The sequence below is a fragment of the Danio aesculapii genome, chromosome 3 (genome assembly GCF_903798145.1).
Source record: "Danio aesculapii chromosome 3, fDanAes4.1, whole genome shotgun sequence".
Classification (NCBI taxonomy): Eukaryota; Metazoa; Chordata; class Actinopteri; order Cypriniformes; family Danionidae; genus Danio; species Danio aesculapii.
Genome location: NC_079437.1, coordinates 43,783,110 through 43,796,950, shown reverse-complemented (window position 1 = coordinate 43,796,950; position 13,841 = coordinate 43,783,110). Strand labels below are relative to the sequence as shown.

The 13,841-nt window shown below is 35.2% G+C and overlaps 1 protein-coding gene across 2 annotated transcripts in view; it reads right to left on the bottom strand.

Moving 5' to 3' along the window:
• rhbdf1a (rhomboid 5 homolog 1a (Drosophila)) overlaps window positions 1-13,841 on the bottom strand; it is a 95,247-nt gene that overhangs the window by 6,705 nt on the left and 74,701 nt on the right. For both annotated transcript variants that reach the window (XM_056454066.1, XM_056454067.1), the window contains 9 exons: window positions 11,087-11,338; window positions 8,457-8,568; window positions 8,277-8,351; window positions 6,642-6,803; window positions 6,464-6,564; window positions 6,313-6,376; window positions 3,924-4,018; window positions 3,739-3,814; window positions 174-274 (listed from right to left, as the gene is read on the bottom strand). In XM_056454066.1, coding sequence (XP_056310041.1) covers window positions 174-274; window positions 3,739-3,814; window positions 3,924-4,018; window positions 6,313-6,376; window positions 6,464-6,564; window positions 6,642-6,803; window positions 8,277-8,351; window positions 8,457-8,568; window positions 11,087-11,338 — 1,038 coding nt within the window. The remainder of the gene's footprint in view (window positions 1-173; window positions 275-3,738; window positions 3,815-3,923; window positions 4,019-6,312; window positions 6,377-6,463; window positions 6,565-6,641; window positions 6,804-8,276; window positions 8,352-8,456; window positions 8,569-11,086; window positions 11,339-13,841) is intronic.

Genomic DNA, 13,841 nt, shown 5'->3' with positions numbered 1-13,841 from the left:
TAATGTGTGTTCACACTAGGCAGGTTTGGCTTGATTTGAACAAATTCTGGTTCATTTGCTCTGCTCATTCATTAATGCATGTGTGAACGCCACCTGATGCTTGATGTACACCAAACAAATGATCTCCATCCTGTTTTTGCATTCAAGGTGTGAAAAGAGCTTACGTCACTCACCCAGCATGCAGGAACAGCGAGAGCCATAGGCGGTAGAACTGATCTGGGACCTCCGGGTTAAGGAAAGGAAGGAGGCCACACACGTCATCCATACAGTGCACCTGACAAGAACAGATAAGTGTGTTTCTTAACATCCACGCTCTAATAAATGCTGTTATTTCAACGGTTAAACTAAAATACTAATTAGAGGCTAAAATACTACAGTAAAAATCTGTAAATCAGTAAGTGTCCCTAATATATGATGAATAACAGTACATTGACTTTCCCATAATTCCCTGCATGACACTGCTTAAAACTATAATGTTTAACACGATACGTTAAGAAAATACAGTAAAATAGTGTTATATTTTAAAAACCTTTTACGGTTTCTGACATACTTTTAACTGTAAAATTCTGGCACCCTCAGATGCCCTTTTTTGTTTGTTTGCCATAAATTTGACAGTTTTTTTAGTGTAAAACAAAGAAATCCTGAAATATTGCTCACAGAAATCGACATTGTGACACTAGAGTGTATTTTACACACTTGGCACAAAGTCTTATGTTAAACCCCTGGAAGCTGGCACACGCTTGAGTCCCAGACAGTCATGGTGTGCCCTTTCAGACGATTTTGCCAGTGCAGAGGATTATCATAGCAACCTTCATGGTGATTACAGAGCACTTAGCAGAAGGTAGATTTACCTTCCGAACTTATTCACGGCGCCTCATTAGTCTAGTGACAGGAGGTGAAACATTCGTGGCTGAGAGCTTTACTGCTGTCACCTAAACTGAAGGTTACAATACCGTTCACAAGTTTTGCGTCAGTAAAGAATTAATACTTTTATTCAGCAATGACGGGTTAAACTAAATAAAAATGACAGCAAATATATTTATATTTATTTATTTTTTGAGGTAGCATAATGAAAAAAACTATTAAAAAATGTAATTACAATTTTCTCTGCCGTTTAATTTTACTTTAAATATAATAATAATAATAATAATAATGAAAATAACAATAGTTTATATTGTATTTTTTATTAAAATAAAAAAAAATAAAGTATTTAAAATGTGAGTAAACTGTTCATTTAAGTTCCGATAATACTGTATTTTAAATGTTTTAATAAATATTTTTCTTCTTTTTTTCCTTAAAAAATAAATACAAATAAAGTATAAAAATAACAATTGTTTTAAGCAGTTTGGGGAGGTATGATATATACTTTGAATTCTTTATTTTAACATTAAATTATGTTAGCCATATCACCTTTACTCACTGAAGCCAAGCAGGGCCGAGTCTAATCAGTACCTGAATGGGAGACCACATGGGAAAACTAGGTTGCTGTTGGAAGTGGTGTTAGTAAGGCCAGGAGAGGGCGCTTAACCTGCGGTCTGTGTGAGTCCTAATGCCCCAATATAGTGAAGGGGACACTATACTGTCAGTGAGCGCTGTCTTTTGAACGAGATGTTAAACCTGAGGTCCTGACTCTCTGTGGTCATTAAAAATCTCATGGCACTTCTCGTAAAAGTGTAGGGGGGTGTAGCTCCCTCCATGACCTCCCAATCTTCCTCATCCACCGAATTGGCTGTATCGCTGTCTCTTTACTCCACCAATAGCTGGTGTGTGGTGAGCGCACTGGCGCTGTTGTCCTGTCGCTGCTGTTGCATCATCCAAGTGGATTGTGAAGTGCTTTGGGTTTATGGTCATACATAATAAATGCACTATATAAATATACATTACAGTATGTTAAATGTTTACAAAAGATTTCTATTTCCAATAAATGCCATTAATTATGGAAGAATTATGGGTGGTGTAAACTCATATTTTTGAGACAAAAGTTGCAGAATTGCAGATTATAAACCTGCAGTTTTGTGTCCTTAAGTTAAAATTGTGAGATATAAAATTGAAATTCTGATTTAGTTTCTTATATCTGTGTCTTTGCAACAAGAAAGTACGAGGTATGAAGTCAGAAATGTAGGATATTAATTTAAATTGTAAGAAAATAGACCCTTTTTTCCATAATAATTGTACTAAAGCTCACACTTGGAAAGAAGTCAAAATTATAAGGGAAGATGTCAGAACTTCGAGTCAGAATTGCTGGTTATTTCTGCCAACATTTCTCATAATTCTGACAAATTTTCTTAAAATAACACTTCTGCCTTACAGGTCTTGTGAAGTGCTTTGAAATGTGCATTTTTATTTGATGTTTGACATAGGCCCAATCCCAATTCTACCCCTCAGTCCTTCCCCTTACCCCTACCCCTCGTTTTGCGTGAAGGAGTAGGATTGTCCTAATTCTCTTTAGCTTGAAGGTATAGGGCTAAGGGGAGGGGCTTGACAGCCCTTGAAACTGAGATTTTTCAGGACCACACTCGAAGCCAAGGGGTACGACAATTTCCCAGAATACACCATCTACAACGGCAGCATGAAAGTCAGGAGATCCACAAATTAGTATTTTTTTGTCATTATTACGATTTTTTGCAACAATCAAGCATATGTTTTAATACACTCATAACCGTGTTCGTGTTTTACCATCATGCTTTAAAAAAAAAAACACTACAATAAAAACCGCTAAATTTCACTATCTATAATCTATAATAATAACTCCTTCATAGCAGTCCCACAACATACTTTCAGATCTGACACTCGATGACACTCGAATACCCTGTCAGAAAAGTCTAGTGGCTGAGAATGACCTATTTACAGTGTCTGGTATAATGTTAATATAGTATTTGTGTGTTTACATGATGATTATGGCCATGTTGTAATTGCACAGTACAGTTACGATCTTATTGCCACATTAGATCGTTATGATAATATACGCCTTCAGTGATTTCCTGAAGATAAATACCAAAAAAAACACAACTGGAATAATTACAGCAGTCGCCATTGTCAATCTCATATGAAGCAAGAGATTGTGATGACGTACAGTATGATGACGTGTGCAGGTGCTGTAGAGGTGTCCCATTTCTTAGGGGTAAATTTTGAAGCCATTCACACTCGTTTTTAAGGCCCAAGGGGAAAAGGAAAGGGTAAAAAATAGAACTGGGATTGGGCCATAATCTCAACCGAAACAAGAAGAGAGGGTGGGACATAGTATAGCCCCTCCCCTTTAAACAAAAACAGCAAATAGTGTTTCGTTTGATCTCTGCTCTGCCAGAGAGAGTGGTTAGGGTCAAGCATATCAAATGAAAAGCAAACGAGAAGCGTCTTAAAGGCGGCTGGCCTTGTCAGATACTAGAGAGCATTTGATTGGTCAGAAGATTTGATGAGAAACTGAAGTATGAGGTGACGTGAAAAAAATCGTTAATCCATTTATATAGAAGTTTCAAACTACAAGCTTTACATGTTTCTATCAGTTTTATATCTTCTACATGTGAATTTTGTCACTGTTTTGAAGCACACAAGCTCATAGATATCCTAAAAACAAATGATACTGATACTAACATCTAAAAAAACATTTATTTTAATTTTATTAACCAGCAAATACGAGTTTTCATTGCACATTTCAGAAACGCTGTAAAAGGACTTCCACAGTAAATAGATGTCCTTCAGTATAACTCATAGTACTTATTTCTCATCTGGTCTGCTTACTTGTGAGCAGAGGGTTGCCTCCTCATGGAAGTATCCCTTCATGAACTCACAGTACTCCCTCGATGTGATTTCACACCTGGAAAGCAACACACAATACATATAAAGCACACACAAAACACTGTTTTATTGATGCAGGTGTGAAATGTTTGAGTGTTGATCTTCTGTTAGCAGTGTGTGATCCTCACCTCCCTTTAGTGCCAATGCAGCACGGCCGGCCGGTGATAGTACAGTCAATATGAGGCAGATTGGTGTGGTTCCCAGAATTATATTTGGTGCATATCTGTAAGATGTTAGGAGAAAGTACAGCTTGGAGAGGTGGAATACTCAAACAAATAAAGAAAAACGCCTTTTATTATAACAAAATTAATTCTTAATAATCAAATTATAAAAATGAGGAGAATGAGAAATTTAACTAGGTACTGGATAGTAACCAAATAAGTCACTATAGGAACAAATTAAATAAGGGCTTCTGTATATAGAGTGCAACAGTCATGTGCTGAATGTTAGAAAAATCTACTGGAAAATTTTTATTTAATAGAATTAATTTAGAGTTTTTCCACCTTTCATTGGGATAGGATATTGAAGGACAGACAGGAAAGTATTGGGAGCAAAGAGAGGGGAAGTATCACATAGAACCGAGCCGAAAATCGAACTCAGGTTGCCGTGAGCACCATGGTGCTATATGTCAGTGCATCTAACCACTAGACTATTGGCGTCAACAGGAAAGTGATTTTAATGAACGTTTAAAGACCTGTTGCAAGCTATGATTGTGTTATTTTAAGTGTGTATGCTTTTATTTAAACATATTTAAAAAACAATAGTGTTTACTAAGAGGATTTCAGCAGAAATACTCTACTGCTTATTATTACTGATGATTACTGTAATGAAAATCCCACCAATCAGAGTGGCAGTTAGAAGAGTGCGCAAAAATATATCTTTAACTCCACCCATACCTCTGAATCCCTGCAAATGATTTAATATACTTTTTACTGTCTCTGAATAGTTAAATATAAGTCTATATATATATATATATATATATATATATATATATATATATATATATATATATATATATATATATATATATATATATATATATATATATATATATATATATATATATATACTAAAAATATCTGTTAATTTACAGTTTCCATTCTCAGTTCTGGGTTCAAATCACTTTTATTGTCACATCATCAGCAGCACATGTACTATGATGAGTGAAAAGCTTATTTACAGCTGGACGAGCATCCGCTGTGTAAAACACATACTGGTTAAGTTGGCGGTTCATTCCGCTGTGGTGACCCCTGATGAATAGAGGGACTAGGAAAATGAATGAATGAATAACAGTTTTCGTATTTTGTGATTCGCAAGTGTTTTCGGTTTATTTATGGTTGTGAATTGCATTATGGGACCTTGATTGAATTGAACTTACTGTATTTTGACAGATTTTTAAACAAACTGTATGGAAATACAGGCATGCCATACATTTAGAAATAAAACTGTTGAGAATAAAAACACAATAAAGTCATGGGCTTGTTTCCATTGTGGTCCTCCCTGTTAAAAAACAAACAAAGTACAGCTGCAAAGTGCAGTTAATTCATAAAACAAGCAGTACCTCCACATTTTAATTATTCACAATACAATAAAAAAAATCATCCACCATGCAAAGTAACTATCATCATCACACAGCCATCTTTTGCTCGCTTTTTTGAACCTTTTGTTTAGTCTTTTATTTAGTTTATTTAGCCTTTTATTTTCTTGAACAGTTTTGGTAATTTGTTCCACATGATTGCACTAGCGTATATAAACGTATTATCATGTTTTCAGATCTCTGCTTTATCGACTTTAGATGATGGAAATTCAACTCTACAGTTTAACAAAGTGACTTTTATTGACATTTTAGCAGTTTGAAATGATATAATGCATAAGAAATAATAGAGAGAGAGAAACAAGTCTGTAAAATAACAGAAAATGTACTGGCAGTTTATTACGAGGCTTTTGTACCATATATACGCCACCAACCCAGACAATAGATCACTTTAAACTATTAATTAAATATTAATTAAATGTTTATAAAAGTCAGTTTTATCAAACTTTTTAAAGTTAAAAGTTGTTGGAGGAAAGATTAAGGTCCCATAATGCAATTCAAAAGCATAAATAAACATAAAAATAAATCACAAAATACAGAGAACTGCTTATTTACGCATGTTTTTTGCAGCATAGCCTACAAAAAATTACAGATACAACCAATGGTTTTATTTTTTGCATTCATTTTAATTAATTTTCAGTGCAACTGCAACTCCGCATCCGTGCACACAGATACCAATTTTATTTTACATTCTTCCTCCAAGCCACAAGCATGGAAAAGTTGCACGGCATATCCCACGGCATTTGAATTGCATGCAAATGAATTAAATCTGCGGTAACATGAACTAAATCCAAAGCCTGGTATGCAAAAGCACTTCTTAAGGGCTGATATGTTCTATACTTTCACATTTTAATTGCGTATACACACCTGTATACCAGTTATGTGCGCCCCAGCATAAATACCAGATCTGATGCGATACTTACAGGCCATTTGGTGATGTCATCAGGCCACTCGTGAGGAGACACTGATGCCGGCTCAGTACACGTCCTGCCGAAAACACAATCAGATTGTGTGCTTAAAATGCCGCATTGTAAATTGTGAATTACCGTTTAAACTGACGTCATCGTCCCTCACCTGGGGTCCTGATGGCACACAGAGCCGAACTGCCGGACCACCCCGTCCAGCTGAGGGGCGCTGAGATGCTGAGGCCATTTCACCCACACTGCCAAAGTGCTCTGGAGTAAGGAGACAGACAGACGGACATGAGTCAAAGAGTCCTGAACAGAATCTCTCGAAGGTCTGCTGTACTTACGGAGCACTCCTCCTCTGAGGTCTGCAGACAGCCCGAGCGGTCGTTTCGCACACAGCATGCCGAGTTTCTCTCCAATTCCTGCTTTTTTTTAATCAGTTCATGTACCTGGTTGTCCCGTCGCATACAAGGTGAAAATTTGGCTCCCAGGTGAATAAGGGCCTCCTGATGAGCAGAGGACAATGACGATGTTATGATATCATTTCATGGTGCCTTCTCAGTTTTGAGATTGGAGAAGAACAAAAGCTAAAACTAAAGTTCATGGTTGTTCAAAAGTTTGGGGTCAGTGTTTTTTTGTTTTGTTTATTTGTTTTTAAATAGGTTTCATTAATTATTTGATGAAAATGAAAAAAACATATTGTGAAATAATATGCAACTCAAAAGCTCATGATCCACACTCACTGAGTAATTGCATTGTATTTTTTATTTCACATTCTCCAGGAAACATAAATATAAACGTTTTATCTCAACGCCTTCCTCAATGTGCATTACTATTGATGATGTAGGAAATAATTGATGATGGGCAGCTGAATTATTCAAAAACTGATGCACCTGAGGTGGTGTTCATTACAGCTCGGTGTGCATTATTTCCTTTTAATTCAATGGATAAGAGTTTATTATTATGTTTACAATTACCAAACCTAATATCACTGATCAGATGTTGTATTTCAGACATTTGTCAGGTTTTTGTCCTCAAACAGCTCCTGTAGGTGGGATTAGTTTCAAAAGGGGATCGCACACCAGATGCGCCGCGTCACGCCATGCATTATCGTTCAAACAAAAAAAATTACATAATAACCCCAAACTGTAGTGTATATGACAAAAAGTGTATTTATCAATACTTTTTGAAGCACACAATAGCTATGCTTTTATCCACCTACTTTTATGCACATTTAGGATATGCACATAAAAAAATGGTTGATGGAAATGCCAAGATGCGCATACATTTTGAAAATGCGCATAAAAAACATAAGTGCATAACTGATCAGGATAAACTTTTTATTCGATAAGAAATGATGCGCATAAACTACAATGGAAACACTTTTACCAAACAAATTCCAGTATGGGCATTAAAAAAGTCATGTGATTTTGTTATATGAGATCATGTGATGATAAATATATGAGTGAATGGATAAACCAGCAGGCTGAGCACATTGTAAAACATCTGAAATTATGTTTTGGTCACTCTAAAATGCCTTAACCGTTTCAGTATTAGTGTTATTACATTATTAATGACCCCCAGAACTGTCAAGAGCATCTGTGCTTCGTGTCTCACTCCTTCAGACGCCACCACAAGATCATTGCATGTCGGCTTTGTCTGCAAGTCATTTATTAAATGATGAAAAGAATCACGCAGCTTCTCCTACCGCAGCAAATTCTGTTTTTACTGTTGATATATGGCGCCAGTTAATCAGGACGTGACAATTTTGTACTCTTTGACTCGTTGGATGGAAACGCTGCTTAATTCGCACATCTTTTATGTCATAATCTAGTTTTGCGCACAAAGTTAATTCACATTTTAGGATGAAAACATATCTAATGACTGCATTTACACAAAATCATATCAAAACTTGCTGTAAGGCATATAGATATCCGTATAGATATTTAGATATCCGTATAGTCTGATCTTAAACTCACCGAACTTGGTCCAATCCAAAAGTTCTCTTGCTGCACGAATTTGACATTTTCATAGACGCCTTTATTTCTTAGGACCTTTGTAGAGGGAAAAAAACAACTGTGTTGACAAACAGCAGATGGTCTGCCATAGAAACAGAGCATCAGTCAGGCTGAATTTTCATGAAGTCAAGCTACACTCACAGAATCCACAGTTTCGTGCTGCGAGAAGCCCACCGGTGCAATGCCATAAATACACACTGCCAGAATGGTGATGAGTATGTGAACGAATGTTATCCAATATGTGAAGAAAGGCCTGTGAAACAACACAGAAAACACCACCATCATTTAGGCAAGATACTGCTGGCAAAAACATACTTTTTTCATGCACCAGTCAGTTTTGAGATTTTTGGCTCAAGTCCTTTTTTTCAGTCTAATTTAAAGAAAACAGACAAAATTACAATATACATCATTGATTCAACATATTGATTCAAATAATAATTCAATATACATAGGTCGCAACAGCATATGCATACAACTATTCCAGCATTTTTTTTTCGCAGCGCATGCTCTTCCAGCCGCAACCCAGCACTGGGAAACACAGATACACTCTCACATTCACACATGCTCTCATACACTACGGACAATTTAGTTCATCCAATTCACCTCTGAAATAGAGACTAAGCCAAAGGAAAATGGATGAATTCAATATACATAAGAATAAAGGCAGTCTTCTCAAGTCTCCACTTCAGCATCATTTACATACGCAAAACTGCTCAGTTTCATTCCTATCTATATAATTAAAGTTTTTTTATAGAGGAATATGTTTGTATTATGCCTAATTATATGAATTTTATGAATTTGAAGAGAGAGAGGGGGGGGTAGGGTAGGGAAATGTCCTCGAACCGGGATTCAAACTCGGGACGCCCTGACGTGCTACTGCACCATATGTAGTTGCCCTAACCACTAGGCTACTGCGGCAACTAATTATATGCATTTTATTCTAAAAATGGATTTTGATATTATTTCCTCTAGTTGTTTGCAGTATTTTCTGAATTATAGTGATGAAAAAAGATATTTAATATTTAAAATATCTTTTGTAAATCAGAATTTTAACGTTTGTGTGAGAAATGTATGCAAATTAGTAAAATAATGCACTATTTGCATAGGTAAACAAAACAATTTAGAAAACTTCATTCATTCATTCATTCATTTTCCTTCGGCTTAGTCCCTTTATTCATCAGGGGTCGCCACAGCGGAATGAACCGCCAACTTATCCAGCATTTTTTTTATGTAGCGGATGCCGTTCCAGCTGCAACCCAGTACTGGGAAACACCCATACACACTCACATGCACACACATACACTACGGCCAATTTAGTTTCAATTTAACTATGCTGCATGTCTTTGGACTGTGGGGGAAACCGGAGCACCCAGAGAAAACCCATGACAAAACGGGGAGAACATGCAAACTCCACACAGAAATGCCAACTGACCCAAAGGGGACTCAAACCAGCAACCTTCTTGCTGTGAGGCAACAGTGCTAACCACTGAGCCGCCGTGTTGCCTTTAGAAAACTTGCAATACCAAAAATATTTGCAGTTTTTAAATGGGTCATGAACTGAGAAACCAAAATTCCCTTGATAATTTGGCCTATAAGAGGTCAAAGTCCAACAAAAACATCTTGTAAGTTTCAGAAGTCAAAACTTTGCCCTTACTATAAAAACAAATTATATTATATTATATTAAGCCAAAATGACAGGCTTTGGAATTACCGACACTATGATGTAATAGGGAGAATAAGCTCCGCCCCCACAGATGTTGCAAAACTGTTAGCCAATCATAGCAGACATATGGTGCAGTAGCACGTCAGGGCGTCGCGAGTTCGAATCCCAGCTCGACGACATTTCCCTACCCTACCCCCCTCTCTCTCTCCAACTTCGCGTCCTGTCTAAATACTGTCCTATCTAATAAAGGCAAAACGGCCAAAAATAAATCTTTAAAAAAAAAAAAAAAAAAAGAATATACAATGTGCCTGGCCTATTCAAACAGAGCTTCTGATGAGATGGTCAAGAATGGGACAGAAAATAGTCAAGTACTTATAAATTATGATGGAATTATTTGATTGAATAATCTTAAAATACATTAAAAGTGGTCTTCGGTGAACTGTACAAAATCAGAGTATATACAGGAATCCGAGAGTGAAATTCAATACCTTTTAAGACCTTTTTTAAGACTCTTTTCATAAATTCTAAGACCTTATAACCACTTTTCAACCGAAAACACTGGCGAAATTTTACCTTATCGTATATTTACTAAATATGAATGTAAGAAACTAATCCAAAACTGAAACATTATTCATATACTGAATAAAAATCTATTAAATCTAGCTAATTCAGCAGGTTGGCAGCTATAGAACTGCAGAAATAATGGTGTTGCCTTGGTAACTCCAGTAAACAAAGCAGCATGATGTCAAATCTAGTAGGATTTCATTGATTTCATAAACTACACAGCATCCTGATATTCGCAGATTTAATTCAGGCAAACTTTAAAATGTAATATCTTACAAAGAATTTTTAATACTTTTTAAGGGCCTTAAATTTCTCGACATTGATTAATCAACTTTTAATACCTTTCAAGAACCTGCGGACACCCTAAAAATAAAAATAAAAAACCCAGGTATTTCATTACCCATTAAAGGTTAAAGGTGATCAAATAAAAGTATGATGACAAATATCGGTTACTCCCCCCCCCCCCCCTCCCCAAATCTCCCACAGTCTCTTAAAAGCATGTTTAGAGTCTAACAGTAGACTTGATTTCAGTGCTCACTCTTACCTGTGGTCATCCATGTCCTCTATCTGCTTTTTGACGTAGCTGTCAATGCGCTTGCGATATGTCCGATTGGTCAGTTTTCCCACCATGCCCAATCCGTAGGGTCTTTTCTCCCTGGCGAAGAGCTTCTTGACGGGGAGGCCGATGCGCTGTCCTCTCCGCTGACCGTTCACACTCACCACCTCCTGCTTCAGTCTGATTTTAGGGGGCGCCGGCGTTTTCTCTTTCACCTTCCGCCAGCCACGCTCTAGAGGCCTGATTTACAAACAGACCGTTTAGATAGTCATGCAGAAATGTCTGACTGGTTAATATTTTGCCATTTAAACATATAAATCTGTAGAAGACTTGATGCATGCACTGTGGTCCTGTTCTAAAATACAGGAATTCTGGGTTAAAATGCACAGGATGTTTCTGGATGCTGCTTTTCAGTTTGTCATGGAATATATGTACCGAGAGACCCGCCCGTGTTGGGTTCTGGTTTGAAGATTTACATAAGTATTATGATTGGAAGACAAATCATTATAAGGGGGGATGGCGTTAAGCAGATCCACCATCATTTCAAGAATGGGTTATGGAACTGGGGAAGGTGGCAGCTAAGGCTGTGCGATTTGGGCAAAACTTCTAATTGCGATTTTTTTTGACAGATATTGCGATCGTGATTTACGATTTAACTCAAGCTTCAAGCTGATTTTAATTTAATTTAAGCTTCAGCTCAAAAATCTCCAAGCCGAGGCAAAAATTCTGTGACAGCTCGTAAAAATGACCTGTTTTGGTTCGGTGTCTGAGACTTTGAAACCAAAATATTCCTATATTACAAACGTTGTTTTTCTTTGATATGAATTGGTCTATAAATGCTTCTGAAGCAGAAGATGTCATTATCCTATTTGTCAGCGCTTTCCTGTTAGTTTTCTTTTTTGTTTAGGCGTAGTTCAGTTGAGCAATTCTGATTGGGCAGAACAAAAGTGTGCTCACTCGATTGGCTAATTATAAAGTCCCGGTCAGATCACACCATTTCGGCATGATTTCCAGGTTGTGACACAAAATTCAATTGTTTCTTCTCGTGTAATGGCATAGTTCACAACAACCGATACCATGTCTGCGATGCCTCATGACACCATCGCAGAAAGTCTAGCAAGTTAAAATTTCTGAAGCATAGCGGACTGGTTTTGAAACACTTTCACCACAGATGTTATTTATCCTTTTTGTTTACATATATACAGTTGAAGTCAGAATTATTAGCCCCCTGTTTATTTTTTTGCCCAATTTCTGTTTAACAGAGAGAATATTTTTTTTAACACATTTCTAATCATAATAGTTTTAATAACTCTACTCTAATAACTGATTTATTTTATCTAGGCCATGATGACAGTAAATAATATTTGACTAGATATTTTTCAAGACACTTCTATACAGCTTAAAGTGACATTTAAAGGCTTAACTAGGTTAATTAGGTTAACTAGGCAGGTTAGGGTAATTAGACAAGCTATTGGAAACCGACGATTTGTTCTGTAGACTTAAAAATATATATATATAGCTTAAAGGGGCTAATAATTTTGACCGTAAATGGCTTTTAAAAAATTTTAATCTGCTTTTATTCTTGCCGAAATAAAACAAATAAGACTTTCTCCAGAAGAAAAAATATTATCAGACATATTGTGAAAATTTCCCTGCTCTGTTAAACAACATTTAGGAAATATAAAAAAAATAAATAAAAATTTCAAACGGGGGGCTAATACCTCTGACTTTAACTGTATATTTTATATTGCGATTGCAATTTGATTTCGATTAATCGCACAGCTCTAGTAGCAGCATATGTAAAAATGACATATAGATTACTTGACAAATTGAATGTTTATCAGAGAAGATGGGGAAATTATTTGGCATTTTTAGTGGATGATTAAGGGCACAGTGGTTAGACACATGGTAAAAGTATAATTATCTTATTTGATTTAATTACGCATGTATTATTATTGTGTTTTTTATTTTTTTACTATTAATATTTTCTGTGTGTGCTGTTTTGGAAGGCATTCAGTATTTCAACGAGAAGAAGCAATACACACAAGAATTATACAAAGGAATTGCTTGTGCTCAGAGAATTTTATAAAAAAAATGTTTTAAAATATTTATTTTACATAAAAAATATTTAATATTTGTATTATTATGTAGTTTTTTTTAATTAACAGAAGAATTAGCTTGCCCTAATTCCATTGCATTTTCAATAAATAAACATCTGCCTATTTTAGCATATGTTTAATAAAATATTTCAATTATTTTAAAAACAATTACAATTTTTAATATTAAACTAAAATTCATAAAGTTTTAATATTAAATAATAACTGTACATAATTTTGTACATAATCTTATTTACAGCATAAAATATAGTCATTTAGAAGATGCATTTGTCTAAAGTGATTTTATCAAACATATGTTTAATAAAATATTTCAATTATTTGAAAAATAATTAAATTTTTTTTATATTAAATTAAATTTCTTATTTAAAATGTTAATATTAAATAATAACTGTACATAAAATAGTTAATATAGTTAATATAAAATGTAATATTATTAATATATTACTTTTATTAATACAATCAATATTTTATTTAGGCATTACAATTTTTTTCATTACAACAGCCTAATCAATGATCAATTGTCATTTTTTCAATTACATTGACCATATTGTAAAACAGTTCAAAAATATGTATACAACCTTTTTAAAATATATATTTATTGTAATAATTTAAAACATTATTGCTAA